The sequence below is a fragment of the Saccopteryx bilineata genome, chromosome 2 (assembly GCF_036850765.1).
Source record: "Saccopteryx bilineata isolate mSacBil1 chromosome 2, mSacBil1_pri_phased_curated, whole genome shotgun sequence".
NCBI classification, from domain to species: domain Eukaryota; kingdom Metazoa; phylum Chordata; class Mammalia; order Chiroptera; family Emballonuridae; genus Saccopteryx; species Saccopteryx bilineata.
Window position 1 is genome coordinate 169,575,148 of NC_089491.1, and position 14,933 is coordinate 169,590,080.

At 42.3% G+C, this 14,933-nt stretch overlaps 1 protein-coding gene across 8 annotated transcripts in view; it reads right to left on the reverse strand.

Moving 5' to 3' along the window:
- Positions 1-14,454, reverse strand: part of RBMS2 (RNA binding motif single stranded interacting protein 2) — an 83,242-nt gene extending 68,788 nt beyond the window's left edge. For 4 of the 8 annotated variants that reach the window (XM_066258383.1, XM_066258388.1, XM_066258389.1 and 1 more), the window contains exon 1: positions 2,276-2,534. In XM_066258383.1, coding sequence (XP_066114480.1) covers positions 2,276-2,341 — 66 coding nt within the window. In that variant the 5' untranslated portion in view covers positions 2,342-2,534. Of the gene's footprint in view, positions 1-2,275; positions 2,535-3,271; positions 3,340-3,462; positions 3,692-10,570; positions 10,666-14,352 lie in introns of those variants that run through there. The other 4 variants (XM_066258381.1, XM_066258386.1, XM_066258382.1 and 1 more) reach the window with 4 other exon arrangements.
- Between the last annotated feature and the right edge of the window lie 479 nt (positions 14,455-14,933).

Consider the following 14,933-nt stretch of genomic DNA (forward strand, 5'->3'; position numbering starts at 1 on the left):
TTATTGATTTTTTTTTTAGGAGAGAGAAATGTAAATTTGTGTTCCACTGATTTATGCATTCATTTGTTTAGTTATGCATGACTGGGATCAACCCCATAATCTTAGCTTGTCAGGACAACATTCCAACCAATTGAGCTACCAGGGCCAAGAATTCCTGACAAATACATTAGTAAGTATATATCTACTCCTCTGCCAATGTTTCCTGAATTGTTTCTCAAACCTAACAAGTTATCAAGAAAAGAGATAAGATTTAAATCCAAATCTATAATCAAACCTCTTTGTCCCCTATACGAGCCTAGATTTAGAACATGATTAAATAGTTTTTTTATAATACAAGTGGGAAAGGGAGAGCTAAGAAAAGAGAATATTTAGATAGCATCAAATACATAAAACCCTTAATAAGAAAAAGACAATAATTTCTGTGATTTATTTTATTTTAATGGGTCTGGGTAACCGGAGAGACTTGGAAGGAACAAATTAGAAAGGAAACTTTCATATAGTACCATATAAGATTTGAAAAGAATAAAGACAAATGAAATATCTCTCTATCAAAATCATAAATCCAGCCCTTGTCAGTTAGCTCAGTAGGTTAGAACATTCTTCCAAAACACCAAGTTGCAGGTTCAGTCCCCAGTCAGGACACACATGGGAAGTGATCAATGAATGCACAACTAAGTAGAACAACAATACTCTCCCTTATTCTCCCTGTCTCTCTCCCTTCCTCTCTCTATCTCTCTAAAATAAAGCACTTTTAAAAATCATAAATTCATGTATGTGTGTGTATATATTATGGACAACCAACAATGGACCCATACTTTTTAAGGATATAAACAGAACCAGCCTGACCAGGCAGTGGCGCAGTGGATAGAGCGTCAGACTGGGATGCGGAAGACCCAGGTTCAAGACCCCGAGGTCGCCAGCTCGAGTGCGGACTCATCTGGTTTGAGCAAAAAGCTCACCAGCTTGAACCCAAGGTCCCTGGCTCCAGCAAGGGGTTGCTCAGTCTGCTGAAGGCCCGTGGTCAAGGCACATATGAGAAAGCAATCAATGAACAACTAAGGTGTTGCAACGTGCAACGAAAAACTAATGATTGATGCTTCTCATCTCTCCGTTCCTGTCTGTCTGTCCCTGTCTATCCCTCTCTCTGACTCTCTGTCCCTGTAAAAAAAAATAAAATAAAAAAATAAACAGAACCAATACCACATAAACCAGTAACCATAAACTAACACTAAGTGTGAGGGGGAGGGTGAAGTTGGATCTAAACATTTACCCTTGCCTTGATCACATGCTCTGTTTAAATCTACCTGTATTAATCTCTTTCTGTATATGAGAAAGTAGCAGGAATCCTTCCTCACCCTCCAACACTCCATCAGATGATCAAAAGATACTTAAATGTCTATGGTATCTTTCTTCAAAGAACAGCTACAACACCAAGAGAGGGGAAAGGGTCTTTTTGTTACAGCATGAAATTCCTCCTAATCGGCACTGTGTGCCCTGAAATGCCAAGAAACTGCCAGGGATATTCTCTGGCAAATGTGGGCATGATGTCCACCTCTCTCCAGACTGCCCATGTGCTCAAGCATAGTACAACTCTTTGGTAACCACAAGTTAACCCTAAAGGCTCCAAGGATCCCTGGTGAGCTGGCTATCTACAGACCTCAGAACACCAGTTTAGTAGCAAAATCCAAAGAATCTCAGATCTTTCTGCCTTAATCCTCAAGTATGTCTTCTCTTATGGCTCCCTTCTCTTAGGCTGGGTGGGGTAGCGTCTCTATCTAGTCTAGAAGAGTATACAGTACCCTGTCCTTGAAGAAGAAGCTGTGCTTTCACTGACTTTATTTCTGCTACCAGATAATGCTGGTGGAATGGGGAGGATGGAAGGTGGAGTGGGGGAGAACTGAAACAGTTAATCAACAAGATAAAATAACATTGGATAAGGGTGGGTTGGGGGCCAGGGTCTGAGATGACATATTATCCCTGTAGAGCTTGGGTATATCAGCAGGAAGTCAAACGAACTTCATTTCTCAAAGATACAAACTTGCAAGCTTGATTTGTTTTTAATTCCCCTGCCTTCTCAGTCCTCACAGAGACTGTAAATTCCTGTAACTGTAGACCCAGGTGAGAAAAGATGGCAGAAAGTGGTGGAAACGGGAGAGGTGTTGTGATGAAAGAGGAATTCTTTTCCTGTCTTAAGGAGAATGTTAAAGCCAAAAGCATTCACTCCCGAATCCCCAGAAAGGAAGTAGCTGAATTCCAAAAAAGCACTTTTCTCTACCTTTTTGTTGTTCTTGTTGTAGCTAAAAGTCGAAATCCCAGGTCTGGAAGTCACTGATAGCAGCATTTTCTCTTTAATATTAGGGAGCTGAGAGAGAGGAGAGGGAGAGGGACAGGGAGGGGAAAGAGAGGGGTGGGGGAGAGGAAGAGGAAAAGAAAGGGAGAAGGAGAGAGAGAGGGAGAGAGGGAGAGGGAGGGAGGAAGAAAGAGGGTGAAGTGAGGGGGAGGAGAAAGGGAGAGAAAAGGAGTAAGAGGGAGAGAAATGGGGGGAGGAAAGAATGAGCTAAGGCTGCTTGTTGACGTCACTGAGAGAAGTTAAACCAGAGTCTGAATGAGGCACAACCACTGGGTCCTAATGCCCAAGATGTTATTTTTTAAAATTTTCACAGGTTTAGAAGTTAAAGCAAAAAGAAAAGTTTTTAGGTCTACCCCTTTCAATTCCAGCCCCTCTCCACTATGAAGAAGTTCTGATTTTCATAAAAAGACAATGAAAATTATTTCTCCCTAGATATCAGCTATGAGAAGATTTCATGCTTGATTTTAAAGGCGTTACTGGGACACTGCCTTGGGAGAACAAGTGAAGAAAACCATGCTAAGAATATGTGAGCTGAGCTTAGGCATTTACAGTGATTTTAGTATATTAAGAAAATACAAACAGGAGAGCTCATCAAGGAACAGAGACAAGCAAAACAGAATATGGGAAATAACTAGTTTGAGGTCCTTGGATGACAGTTCTGTTCCTTGTGGTTCGTGCTAATGGGCTGATGATGTCTCTCTCACTACTTTCCAGATTCCCCCAGCTATGACTTCATATTAAGGAAGAAATGATCAAACTGGACTATGTCATAAAACTTGGTACCTAGTGGCTTCTTTCTTGCCCCTGGCTTTACTGAGATATAATTGCCTAGTTGTTTCTTCAAGTATCTTATTTGACTCCTTATCCTACTATTTCCTAGTCTTCAAGGTTGGTGAAGATGAAACAACTAGAGTTACTCACCAAACCTGAAATTTATGCTCAAACTGAAGTTCACAAAGTTGAGATGTTTGCTTCAAGTTGTCTCTGAGCTGTAGAAAAAAAATAACTTTTTAAAAAGCATATGTTTCACAAAGAATAAAAATACAAAGTTCTTAGAAGACAAGGAAATAAACTTAGAGTCAAGAACCTAACACAGTTACAATAACACTTACCTCTAAGTTTCAAAAGCATGTCCTGGGGAAGTAGGCTTAACAAGAAAAGAAACTTACAAGAAACCAAAACTTTAAGAATGATACCCTGTAACTCCTACCAATCCAAGTGGAATAAGGATGGAGAATGAAAGCTTTCAAATCCCTTCTCAAGGCCACCTGGCTGCCATCATGGATATTATCTTAAGACAAATTAACAACAACCATTAAGTCCAAACCCTCCCTTAAATGAAGTTCTCATCTCTATTCTAGTTTTCCTGTCACTTTTTTGCTATGATAATAAGACAGACAGTACTAACATTCTGCAGAGTACATACACACATACTACACCCCCAATCGTTAACTTTCATTTCCAATAGGACAGGAAGTGCCTGCTTAGCTCAAGGGACACAGGAAGGGTGGGAACAGCCTCAACGTGGGAATTGCAACAGAGATTAGAAGCACAGCAGTCAATGCAGTAAATAAGTTAATCAAGGAATCTCTCAGTGATACGATATTTTCTTAAAATCCCTTCTCTATCCTGATTCTCATTCATTATATACCAAGTTATCCTTGCCATTTAGAACCTTAACGTTTTCTCCTTTAGCCTAATAATGTGGTAAAAACTTTAACCTTTAAGGCCTGGTCTATAATAACAGTTAATTTAACTTAATTTAAAAAAAATTCTAATATTCTCTGCCTGACTAGGTGGTAGCACAGTGGATAGAGTGCCAGCCTGGGATGCTGAGGACCCAGGTTCAAAACCCCAAGGTTCAATGCATAGATGGGACATAAAAATGAGACTCAGAGACATAGACAAGAATGTGATGGTAACAGGGAGTGGGGTGGAGGGGTGGGGAAGGGGCGAGGAAGGAGAGGGAGGGAGTGGGGGGAGGGTAGGGGCACAAAGAAAACCAGATAGAAGGTGACAGAGGACGATTTGTCTTTGAGTGAGGGGTATGCGGCATAATCAAAGGTCAAAATAATCTGGAGATATTTTCTCAGAACATATGTACCCTGATTTATCAATGTCACTGCAGTAAAATTAATAAAAATAAGATAAAAAAAAAACACCCAAGGTTGCCAGCTTGAGCACCAGCTCATCTGGATTGAACATGGGGTCACTGGCTTGGCTAAAGCCCCCCCCCCATCAAGGCACATATGAGAAAGCAATCAATGAACAACTAAGGAGTCCCAATGAAGAATTAATGCTTCTTATCTCTCTCCTTCCTGTCTGTCCCTAACTGTCCCTCTTTCTGTCTCTCTCACTAAAAAGAAAAAAGAAAAATTCTAAAATTCTCAATGTGTTCTCCTACTGAATTCCTTAATGCTCAATTATATCTTAGAATTGGAAATACGTAGTTAAAGCCATGATTTTTAGAGAGAAATAGACCTGAGTCAAATCTTAGCACCACAGTTAGTCACCATTTACGTGACTTTAGGCCAATTTAGTTAACATCTCTAATTCTCTCATTTGCAAAATGGAGGTAATATCCACTTTAATAGCATTTGGAATTAGATCTTTTTTTTTTTTTTCAAGGAAGGGGACAGACAGGGACAGACAGACAGGAAGGAAGAAAGATGAGAAGCATCAACTCATAGTTGAGTCACTTTAGTTGTTCATTGATTGCTTTCTCATATATGCCTTCACCAGGGGGCTCCAGCTGAGTTAGTGGCACCTTGCTCAAACCAGCGACCTTGAGCTAAAGTCAGTGACCTCTGGGTTCAAGCCAGCAACCTTGGGGTCAGGTCTATAATACCACCCTCAAGCTGGCGACCCAGTGCTCAAGCTGGTGAGCACATACTGAAGCTAGTGACTTTGGGGTTTTGAACCTGGGTCCTCAGCATCCCAGCTTTGATAGTTTCTCCACTGCACTACCATGTACGTGGTCAGGCTGGAATGAAATCTAAGTTCTGGTTTAGTACTGTCACTCACAAGCTGAGTAATGCTGGGAGAATTATGTCACATATCTGAACCTTACTTTTCTCATTTGTAAAAGAGTAAATAAATAGTATCTACTTCCTAAAATTGTAGTGAAATGAAATAAGGCAATGCATATAAAGGTGCCTGACACTTGGTAAACACTCAGTACATGTTAGCTCCATTATGATTAATTACTCTCCTATCTCTCAGTGTGTATCCCTCTGGGTATTGTATAACCCAGATTTGGTGATCTGAAGTGAGCATTTCCAAAAACTAGTATCTTAATTACATTAAAAAGATTACACTAGTCAGAGGAGTGGGGGTTTGGGGGCTGGGTGAAAAAGGTGAAGGGATTAAGCAAAGGCAAAACAAAACCCTCATAGACACAGACAACTGTGTGGTGATCACCAGAGGGAAGGGGCCTAGGGGGAAGTAGAAGAGGGTAAAGAAGAGATAAATGGTGATGGAAGGAGACCTGACTTGGAGTGGTGAACACACAGTACAATATATACCTGAATATATATTTTATTAACCAATATCACCCCAATAAATTCAATTTAAAAATTTTTTAAAGATAATATGAGAACTAGATGATATGCAGATGTGCTAGACCCTACATAGACATTCAGGCTAAACTTTATACTTGGAAATAATAAATAAGAAGTTTCAGGAATCACCCAATCTAATTCTTTCTCTTTCTGTACCTTCCAAACAATCTGAATATACAGAAATTCTTTTCATAATTTTCAATCTCCTGGAAATTGGTGGACCATCTCTTATCTCGAGAAAAAAAGGACAGAGATTTGTTGTAGAATTTGGGCACCTGAAACCTGTATAATTATGTTAACCAGTGTCACCGTAATAAATAAATAAATTTTTTTTTTCTGAAGCTGGAAACGGGGAGAGACAGTCAGACAGACTCCCACATGTGCCTGACCGGGATCCACCTGGCACGCCCACCAGGGGAGACGCTCTGCCCACCAGGGGGCGATGCTCTGCCCCTCCGGGGCATCGCTTTGCCGCTACCAGAGCCACTCTAGCGCCTGGGGCAGAGGCCAAGGAGCCATCCCCAGCGCCCGGGCCATCTTTGCTCCAATGGAGCCTTGGCTGCGGAAGGGGAAGAGAGAGACAGAGAGGAAGGAGGGGGTGGGGGGTGGAGAAGCAAATGAGTGCTTCTCCTATGTGCCCTGGCCGGGAATCGAACCGGGGTCCCCCGCACACCAGGCTGACGCTCTACCGCTGAGCCAACCGGCCAGGGCCATAAATTAAATTTTTAAAAATCTTCTAAATATAAAATAAAGAAATATAATGCAGAATTAAAAAGCACACTAGATATGAGACACCTCAGGTCTCATTTCTCTAGAGTCGTAATACTCTAAGAAATAGAAACAGATGTAGAACCTGACCAGTGGTAGCGCAGTGGATAGAGTGTCAACCTGGGACACTGAGGTCCCAGGTTCGAAACCCTGAGGTCACCAGCTTGAGCATGGGATTATCAACATGATCCTGTGGTCACTGACTCAAGCCCAAGGTTGCCGGCTTGAGCAAGGAGTCACTGGTTCAGCTAGAGCCCCCCCTCACCCCTCATCAAGGCACATATGAGAAGCAATCAATGAACAACTAAGGTGCACAACTATCTATGCGTTGATGCTTCTCATCTTTCTCCCTTTCTGTCTCTCTCACAAAAAGAAAAAGAAATGGGTGTAGAAAAAAAGTGGAATTTTCATGCATCCTAAGATTTAACACCATTTCTCTGCTCTAAAAGTAGACAGTATCAAATAAATTCTATTTACATGAACTAATACAAAGCTCTAGGATTTTACAGTCTGTCTAATAATTTTCGGGCCATAAAAGTAAAATGACCCAGATTTGTGAACTGATGTTAAAAAGCACCAACAAGACTGAAAACTACATTCTTTATTTTGGTAAATGTATTTTTAAAGGAAGTTTTAGAATTTTGTGGAAGTGATAGAGAAGGTAACGAAGTTCTGTGGTTAGATTCAGGAAGTGTATGACAGGAAGGAGAACCCTGTTTCTTACAAGTGTATTTATTCACACACCCCTATCTGCTTTGCCCTAGTGCCCACATTTTTCTAGATTTAGTCAATGTCTCTCAAAACCTTTTCTTTTTCTTTTTCTTTTTTCTTTTTTTCTTTTTTTTTTGAGAGAGAAAGAGAGAGAGAGAGAGGCAGGGAGAGAAAGAGTCAGGAACATCGAAGTGTTCCTGTATGTGCCCTGACTGGGGAATTGTACCAGCAGCCTCCACACTCCATCCACACTCCAGGATGATGCTCCTATCCAGCCAGGGCTTAATTTTTGTTGATTTAAAAAAAAAAAAATTTAAAGAGAGACAAAGAGATGGGGGTAAGCATTTGTCATTCCACTTAGTCCTGCATTCCTTGGTTGCTTTCCATGTGTGCCCTGATCGGGGATCAAACTTGCAACTTTGTTGTTTAGGACAACATTCTTAACCAACTAAGCCAACTGCCCAGAGCCATCAAATTCTTGATTCTCATAGATCCAGCACCCAAGAATTGTTTGGAGGTGAAAAAGTAAAGGGTTATTTGAAACTTTTCTTGGAAATAGACATTTGTGCCTCTGATGTAATACAGACTTGTTTGTGATTTCTCCAGAAAAAAACACTTTTGAATAAGTGTCTCAGGTAAAAGAGTCGGCTAGTGCAACCCTGATCTGTATGTTGAAAGCTGTTTGCATGCCACTATTGGCCCTCTGCAACAGGGTGGAGAACTCAAAAGAATGTATTACTTGCAGATGTGCTAGACCCTACATAGACATTCAACTGGAGCCAGGCTGATGTCTGAAAGCAGTAAGGCAGGACCAATTTGCTACTGAAGTTCTGCATGTGGTGCAGAGACCCAATCAAGGTATATTAGAGCGAAGGACACTTTTTTCCCTAGCTTTTAACACTGTCTGGGGATTATCTTTCCTCCCACTGATTGACTTGTGTGTCCAAAAAACTAAGTAATGGAAATAAACCAAAAAGTTGGTTTATTCATGGTAAAGAGATGAGGTAATGCCTTACAAAGAACTGAAAAAAAAAGTTTATTTAACACATTAGCTTTCTTAAGCAAGAAAACTTAAAGAAGCCCTGGCCAGGTAACTCATTTGGTTAGAGCATCCTCCCCATAAGCCAAAGTTTCAGTTTGATCCCTGGTCAGGGCACCTACAAGAATCAACCAGTGAATGCATAAATAAGTGGAACGACAAATTGATGTTTCTCTCACTCCCTAAAACAAACAAACAAACGAACAAACGAACAAACAAATGAACGAACGAATGAATAGAAAAGTTAAAGAAATATCAAACAACAAAGAAAAAGTTACCTCTGCCCCTTTCTGATGTAGAATGGAATGACAGAATTAGTCTAAAACTAGAAATTGGGAGTTTGGCCTCTCAACTCGATTTAACTCACTGGAAAACACTGGCAAAGATAGATAACTCTGAAGAATTATCTCACATGTTAAATATCAGTGCTAATAGTATATTCTCCTCTCCCACAACAACAGATACTTTGCTCAAAGTTATAGGGAATATCCTGGCCATGGCTGGCTGGCTGAACGGTAGAGTGCTGGCCCGGCATGTGGATGTCCTGCTTTGGATTCCTGGTCAGGGCACACAAGAGAAGCACCCATCTGCCTCTCCACTCCTCCCCCTCTCGCTTCTCTCGCTTCTCTCTCTCTCTCTTCTTCCTCTCCTGCAGCCATGGCTCATTTGGAGTGAGTCGGCTTCAGGGGCTGAGGATGGCTCTATAGCGTCTGCCTCAGGCGCTAAAAAATGCCTCCAGTTGCAATGGAACAAGGGCCCCAGATGGACAGAGTATCGCCCCCTAATGGGCTTTCTGGGTGGATCCCCCTCAGGGTGCATGCAGGAGACTGACTGCCTTTGCCTCCCCTCCTCTCACTAAAAAAAAAAAAAAAAAAAAAAAAAAAAAAAATTATAGAGAATATCCTAAGAAAATTTTCAAGTAGACTTGTCCTTTGCCAGATACTAAAGAAATATAAGAATCAAACTATATAGAATCACTGCCCCCAAAATTAGCACAATGTAGAAAGAAAGAACTAGACTAGACTCTCGGCATATCCAGAATGGGTTGCATTGATTATATGGTTATAGTATATTCTCCAAATGTATGTTTTCTTCATATCTAAGACATTAATTTTGCTTGGCTTCAGCCACCCCTAAAATAAATAATTCAGATGATCCCAATAGGAATTCAATAATTAGGATAAATAAGATGAAATGGCTGTTTCTATAGGTCAAATACAAATCTTTTCAGACCGACCTGTGGTGACACAGTGGATAAAGCATCAACCTGAAATGCTGAGGTCACCGGTTCAAAACCCTGGGCTTTACCTGGTGAAGGCACATATGGGAGTTGAGGCTTCCTGCTCCTCCCTCCCCTTCTCTCTAAACTAAATAAATAAAATCTTTAAAAAAAACCCCAAATCTTTTCAAATAGTCTAACATTGGCGCCTAACCAGGCGGTGGCGCAGTGGTTAGAACGTTGGACTGGAATGTAGAGGACCCGGGTTCGAGACCCTGAAGTCACCAGCTTGAGTGCGGGCTCATCTGGCTTGAGCAAAAGCTCACCAGCTTGGACCCAAGGTCGCTGGCTTGAGCAAGGGGTTACTCGGTCTGCTGAAGGCCCACGGTCAAGGCACATATGAGAAAGCAATCAATGAACTACTAAGGTGTCGCAACAAAAAACTAATGATTGGTGCTTCTCATCTCTCTCTGTTCCTATCTGTCTGTCCCTATCTGTCCCTCTCTCTGACTCTCTCTCTGTAAAAAAAAAAAAAAAAGTCTAACATTGGCAATTTATACGATTAAATCCAGCCCCGCAAAAAGTGTGAGACTGTGGGAATAATAATTGGAATACTGATTCATTGAATAGATCCTTTCCTTTATTCTCTCTCATTTTTTAAAATTTTTTTTATTTATTCATTTTTAGAGAGGGGAGGGAGAGAGAGAGAGAGAGAGAGAGAGAGAGAGAGGAGAGAGAGAGAGAGAAGGGGGGGAGGAGCTGGAAGCATCAACTCCCATATGTGCCTTGACCAGGCAAGCCCAGGGTTTCGAACCGGCGACCTCAGCATTTCCAGGTCAACGCTTTATCCACTGCACCACCACAGGTCAGGCTATTCTCTCTCATTTTAAGATGAAAAAAAGACAAAAACCCAGAGAACTTACTTGCACAAGGTCATGGGAGTTAAATAATAACGAACACCAGAATCCAGACTTGCTGTTTCTCAATTCAGTATCCTTTCCATATCGATCGGATTCACCTATAAAATTAAAAATTCTGACAAATGTAGTTTTGGGTCCAAAAAAATAAAGGAATGACCCTAGAATTACAGAGGTGAGAGTTCAACTATTTTTCTCAAACCAGCTCTTTATCTTCAAGTAGCAGTGATACTTAATATTTTGGCCTATTATAAATTGCACAGTGAGTGACATTTCTAGGAATAAACTTATAATGAAAACAAGAAGATCTGTAAAAAACTACAGTTGTTGGAAAGTACTGCTAATTAAGTGCTCAAGATTATACGTGAAGTTTGATTCACTATATTTGAAAGGTAATTTCCTTGAATTCTGTTTTCCTTCTAGGGATAATCTGTACCATTTCCTGAAAATCTCAGATGAAGCATAAGATTATTTTTTAAAATATTTATTTATTTATTTTTTTACAGAGACAGAGAGAGAGTCAGAGAGAGGGATAGACAGGGACAGACAGGAACAAAGAGATAAGAAGCATCAATCATTAGTTTTTCGTTGCTTGTTGCAACACCTTAGTTGTTCATTGATTGCTTTCTCATATGTACCTTTACCGCGGGTCTTAATTAATTAATTTATTTTGGGGGGGGTATTTTTCTGAAGCTGGAAATGGGGATAGACAGACAGACTCCCGCATGCACCCAACCGGGATCCACCCGGCACGCCCACCAGGGGGCGACGCTCTGCCCACCAGGGGGCGATGCTCTGCCCCCCCCCCCCCCCCCGGGCCGTCACTCTGTCGCGACCAGAGCCACTCTAGCGCCTGGGGCAGAAGCCAAGGAGCCATCCCCAGCGCCCGGGCCATCTTTGCTCCAATGGAGCCTTGCTGCGGGAGGGGAAGAGAGAGACAGAGAGGAAGGAGAGGGGGAGGGGTGGAGAAGCAGATGGGCGCTTCTCCTGTGTGCCCTGGCGGGGAATCGAACCCGGGACTTCTGCATGCCAGGCCGACGCTCTACCACTGAGCCAACTAGCCAGGGCTTTACCACGGGTCTTCAGCAGACTGAGTAACCCGTTGCTCAAGCCAGCAACCTTGGGTTGAAGCTGGTGAGCTTTTTGCTCAAACCAGATGAGCCCGCGCTCAAGCTGGCTACCTTGGGGTTTCGAACCTAGGTCCTCCGCATCCCAGTCCGACGCTCTATCCACTGCGCCACCGCCTGATCAGGCTCACTAGCAGGTTTTACTAGAAGCAAAGCTTGATGAGGACAGGGATTGTGACTATTTTTGTACACCATTATATCCCTGGCATTTAACAGTACCTGAGTAATTTAAAAATTTAAATATTAGTTCAATGAATGAATGGAGTATCTTGAACACTAAATTTACACTTGAAAAGTTATTACTAATTCAAAACACTGTGAGTAGTGTTTGCAGTGATAGAGGGGCACTTTCTTTTATATTTACAATATATATTACTTTCCTTCTATTGCTTATTTTTGTGTTGTTAGGAAGTCAGAGAGCTTGGATTTAGTTGTGTATCTCCTCTGTGTGTTAGATAAAAAAACTATGCTTCCATTATCACATTAAAACAGGGGTTGGGAGCGGAGGACCCGGGTTCGATTCCCGGCCAGGGCACACAGGAGAAGCGCCCATTTGCTTCTCCACCCCTCCGCCGCGCTTTCCTCTCTGTCTCTCTCGTCCCCTCCCGCAGCCAAGGCTCCATTGGAGCAAAGATGGCCCGGGCGCTGGGGATGGCTCTGTGGCCTCTGCCCCAGGCGCTAGAGTGGCTCTGGTCGCAACATGGCGACGCCCAGGATGGGCAGAGCATCGCCCCCTGGTGGGCAGAGCGTCGCCCCTGGTGGGCGTGCCGGGTGGATCCCGGTCGGGCGCATGCGGGAGTCTGTCTGACTGTCTCTCCCTGTTTCCAGCTTCAGAAAAATGAAAAAAAACAAAAAACAAAACAACAACAACAAAAAAAAAACAGGGGTTGGGAACCTATGGCTCATGAGCCAGATATGGCTCTTTTGATGGCTGCATCTGGCTCGCAGACAAATCTTTAATAAAAATAATAATAATGTTAAAAATATAAAACATTCTCATGTATTACAATCCATTCATTTCCTACCACTCATGTTCATGGTTGCAGATGGCTGGAGCCAATCACAGCTATCCTCTGGGACAACACCAAATTTTTATTGGATAATGCTTAACGTACACGGGCCATTGTATGGCTCTCACGGAATTACATTTTAAAATATGTGGCGTTCATGGCTCTCTCAGCCGAAAAGGTTCCCGACCCCTGCATTAAAAAGACACCACCTTGGCCCTGGCCGGTTGGCTCAGTGGTAGAGCGTTGGCCTGGCGTGCAGAAGTCCTGGGTTCGATTCCCGGCCAGGGCACACAGGAGAAGCGCCCATCTGCTTCTCCACCCCTCCCCCTCTCCTTCCTCTCTGTCTTTCTCTTCCCTTCCGCGCAGCCAAGGCTCCATTGGAGCAAGGATAGCCCGGGCGCTGGGGATGGCTCCATGGCCCGTCTCAGGCGCTAGAGTGGCTCTGGTCGCAACAGAAGCAACGCCCTGGATGGGCAGAGCATCACCCCCTGGTGGGCGTGCTGGGTGGATCCCGGTCAGGTGCATGCGAGAGTCTGTCTGACTGCCTCCCTGTTTCCAGCTTCAGAAAAATACAAAAAAAAAAAAAAAAAAAAAGACACCACCTCAAAAGGTCCATTATAAATTTGTAGTCCCATAGCATTTTGTACAAAATTTTTACCGGCTTTTAATTATGCTTGACTGCCCCACCCCTTCCACTTAGACTGTGAGCTTCTAGGAAGCAAGCACCAATTTTGCTAATTCTTTTATCTTTGACATCTAAACATAATTTTATGCTCAAGAAGGTTAGCTGATAGAATACAATTTACCCTTTCTTTTAAGTATCTCCTGTGGGCGTCGACCTGGAATGCTGAGGTCGCCTGTTTGAATCCCTGGGCTTGCCTGGTAGAGGCACACACGGGAGCTGCCGCTTCTTGCTCCTTCCTCCTCCCTCTCACTCTCCTCTCTTTTTAAAAAATGAATAAATAAAATCTAAAAAACATAAATTAAAATAAATAAATAAATAAAAGAATCTTTGGGAAGTATCTCCAGTGGGAAAGTGAATCCCTAATGAAAATTAAGAGAACACTGCCATCTCTTGGATAATACAGGTCATGCATCCTTTAGCAAACGACTGGAAAACAAAACAGAATTTGTACTATGATCAGAAGTTTGAAATTTAAACCTAGCTCTACTATATGTTGTGTTGAACTAAAAAGTCTCAGTCTTTTAAAATACAAGTTTCACCTGACCAGGCAGAGGCACAGTCGACAGAGCATCGGCCTGGGGTGCAGAAGACCCAGGTTCGGAAACTCTGAGGTCACGGGCTTGAGCTAGGGCTCATCAGCTTGAGTGCAGGCTCACTCACCAGCTTTGAGAGCAGAATCACCGGTTTGAGCATGGGATCATAGATATGACCCCATGGTTGCTGGTTTGAGCAAGGGCTCACTGGCTTGGCTGTAGCTCCCTGGTCAAGGCACATATGAGAAAGCAATCAATGAATAACTGAAGTGCTGCAACAAAGAATTTGATGCTTCTCATCTCTCTCCCTTCCTGTGTCTGTCCTTATCTGTCCCTCTCTCTGTCTCTCTGTCAAATAATAAATAAATAAATAAACAAATAAAATAAAATATAGTTATATTTCTCTAAAATAAAATAAAATACAAGTTTCCACCTTGGCTGGTTAGCACAGTTGGTTGTCCCGATTTGCAGAGATTATCAGCTGGATCCCTGGTTAGGGCACATACAAGAACAGATCAATGTTCTTTCTTTCTCCTTCCTCTCTCCCTAAAAAAAAAAAAAAATTAACTAATTAATTAATTCAAAAAATAAAATACTCGTTTCCTCTTCTACAAAATGAACATAGTATCTGTCCTGTTTCTTTGGGATTATCATGTGTTGGGGAGGAAGAAACTTTCCTGTACCCTCCTAGGTTTTTTTCAGCTGGCCTGATAATTAAATCAACATGAGATAAATTAAGAAAAAGTAAATTGAATATATACCTATGCATGGGAACCCCACATACATGAGGTAATCAGAAACCCATGTGCATGAGAAATTCCAAGACGGAAAGGAAAAATGAGGTATACCTGACATTCTGAGCTAACGATCACCTTGGGACTTCAGAGGGGAGGGAGACCATTGCAGGATGAGAAGAGCAGGTGTTCAGTAATTAGACAGGTCATCAAAAGTCACTTCTGGTGTTAACTCTCGTTATGGGCAAGGCCCCTGATTTAAATTCTTTAAGGGAGAACT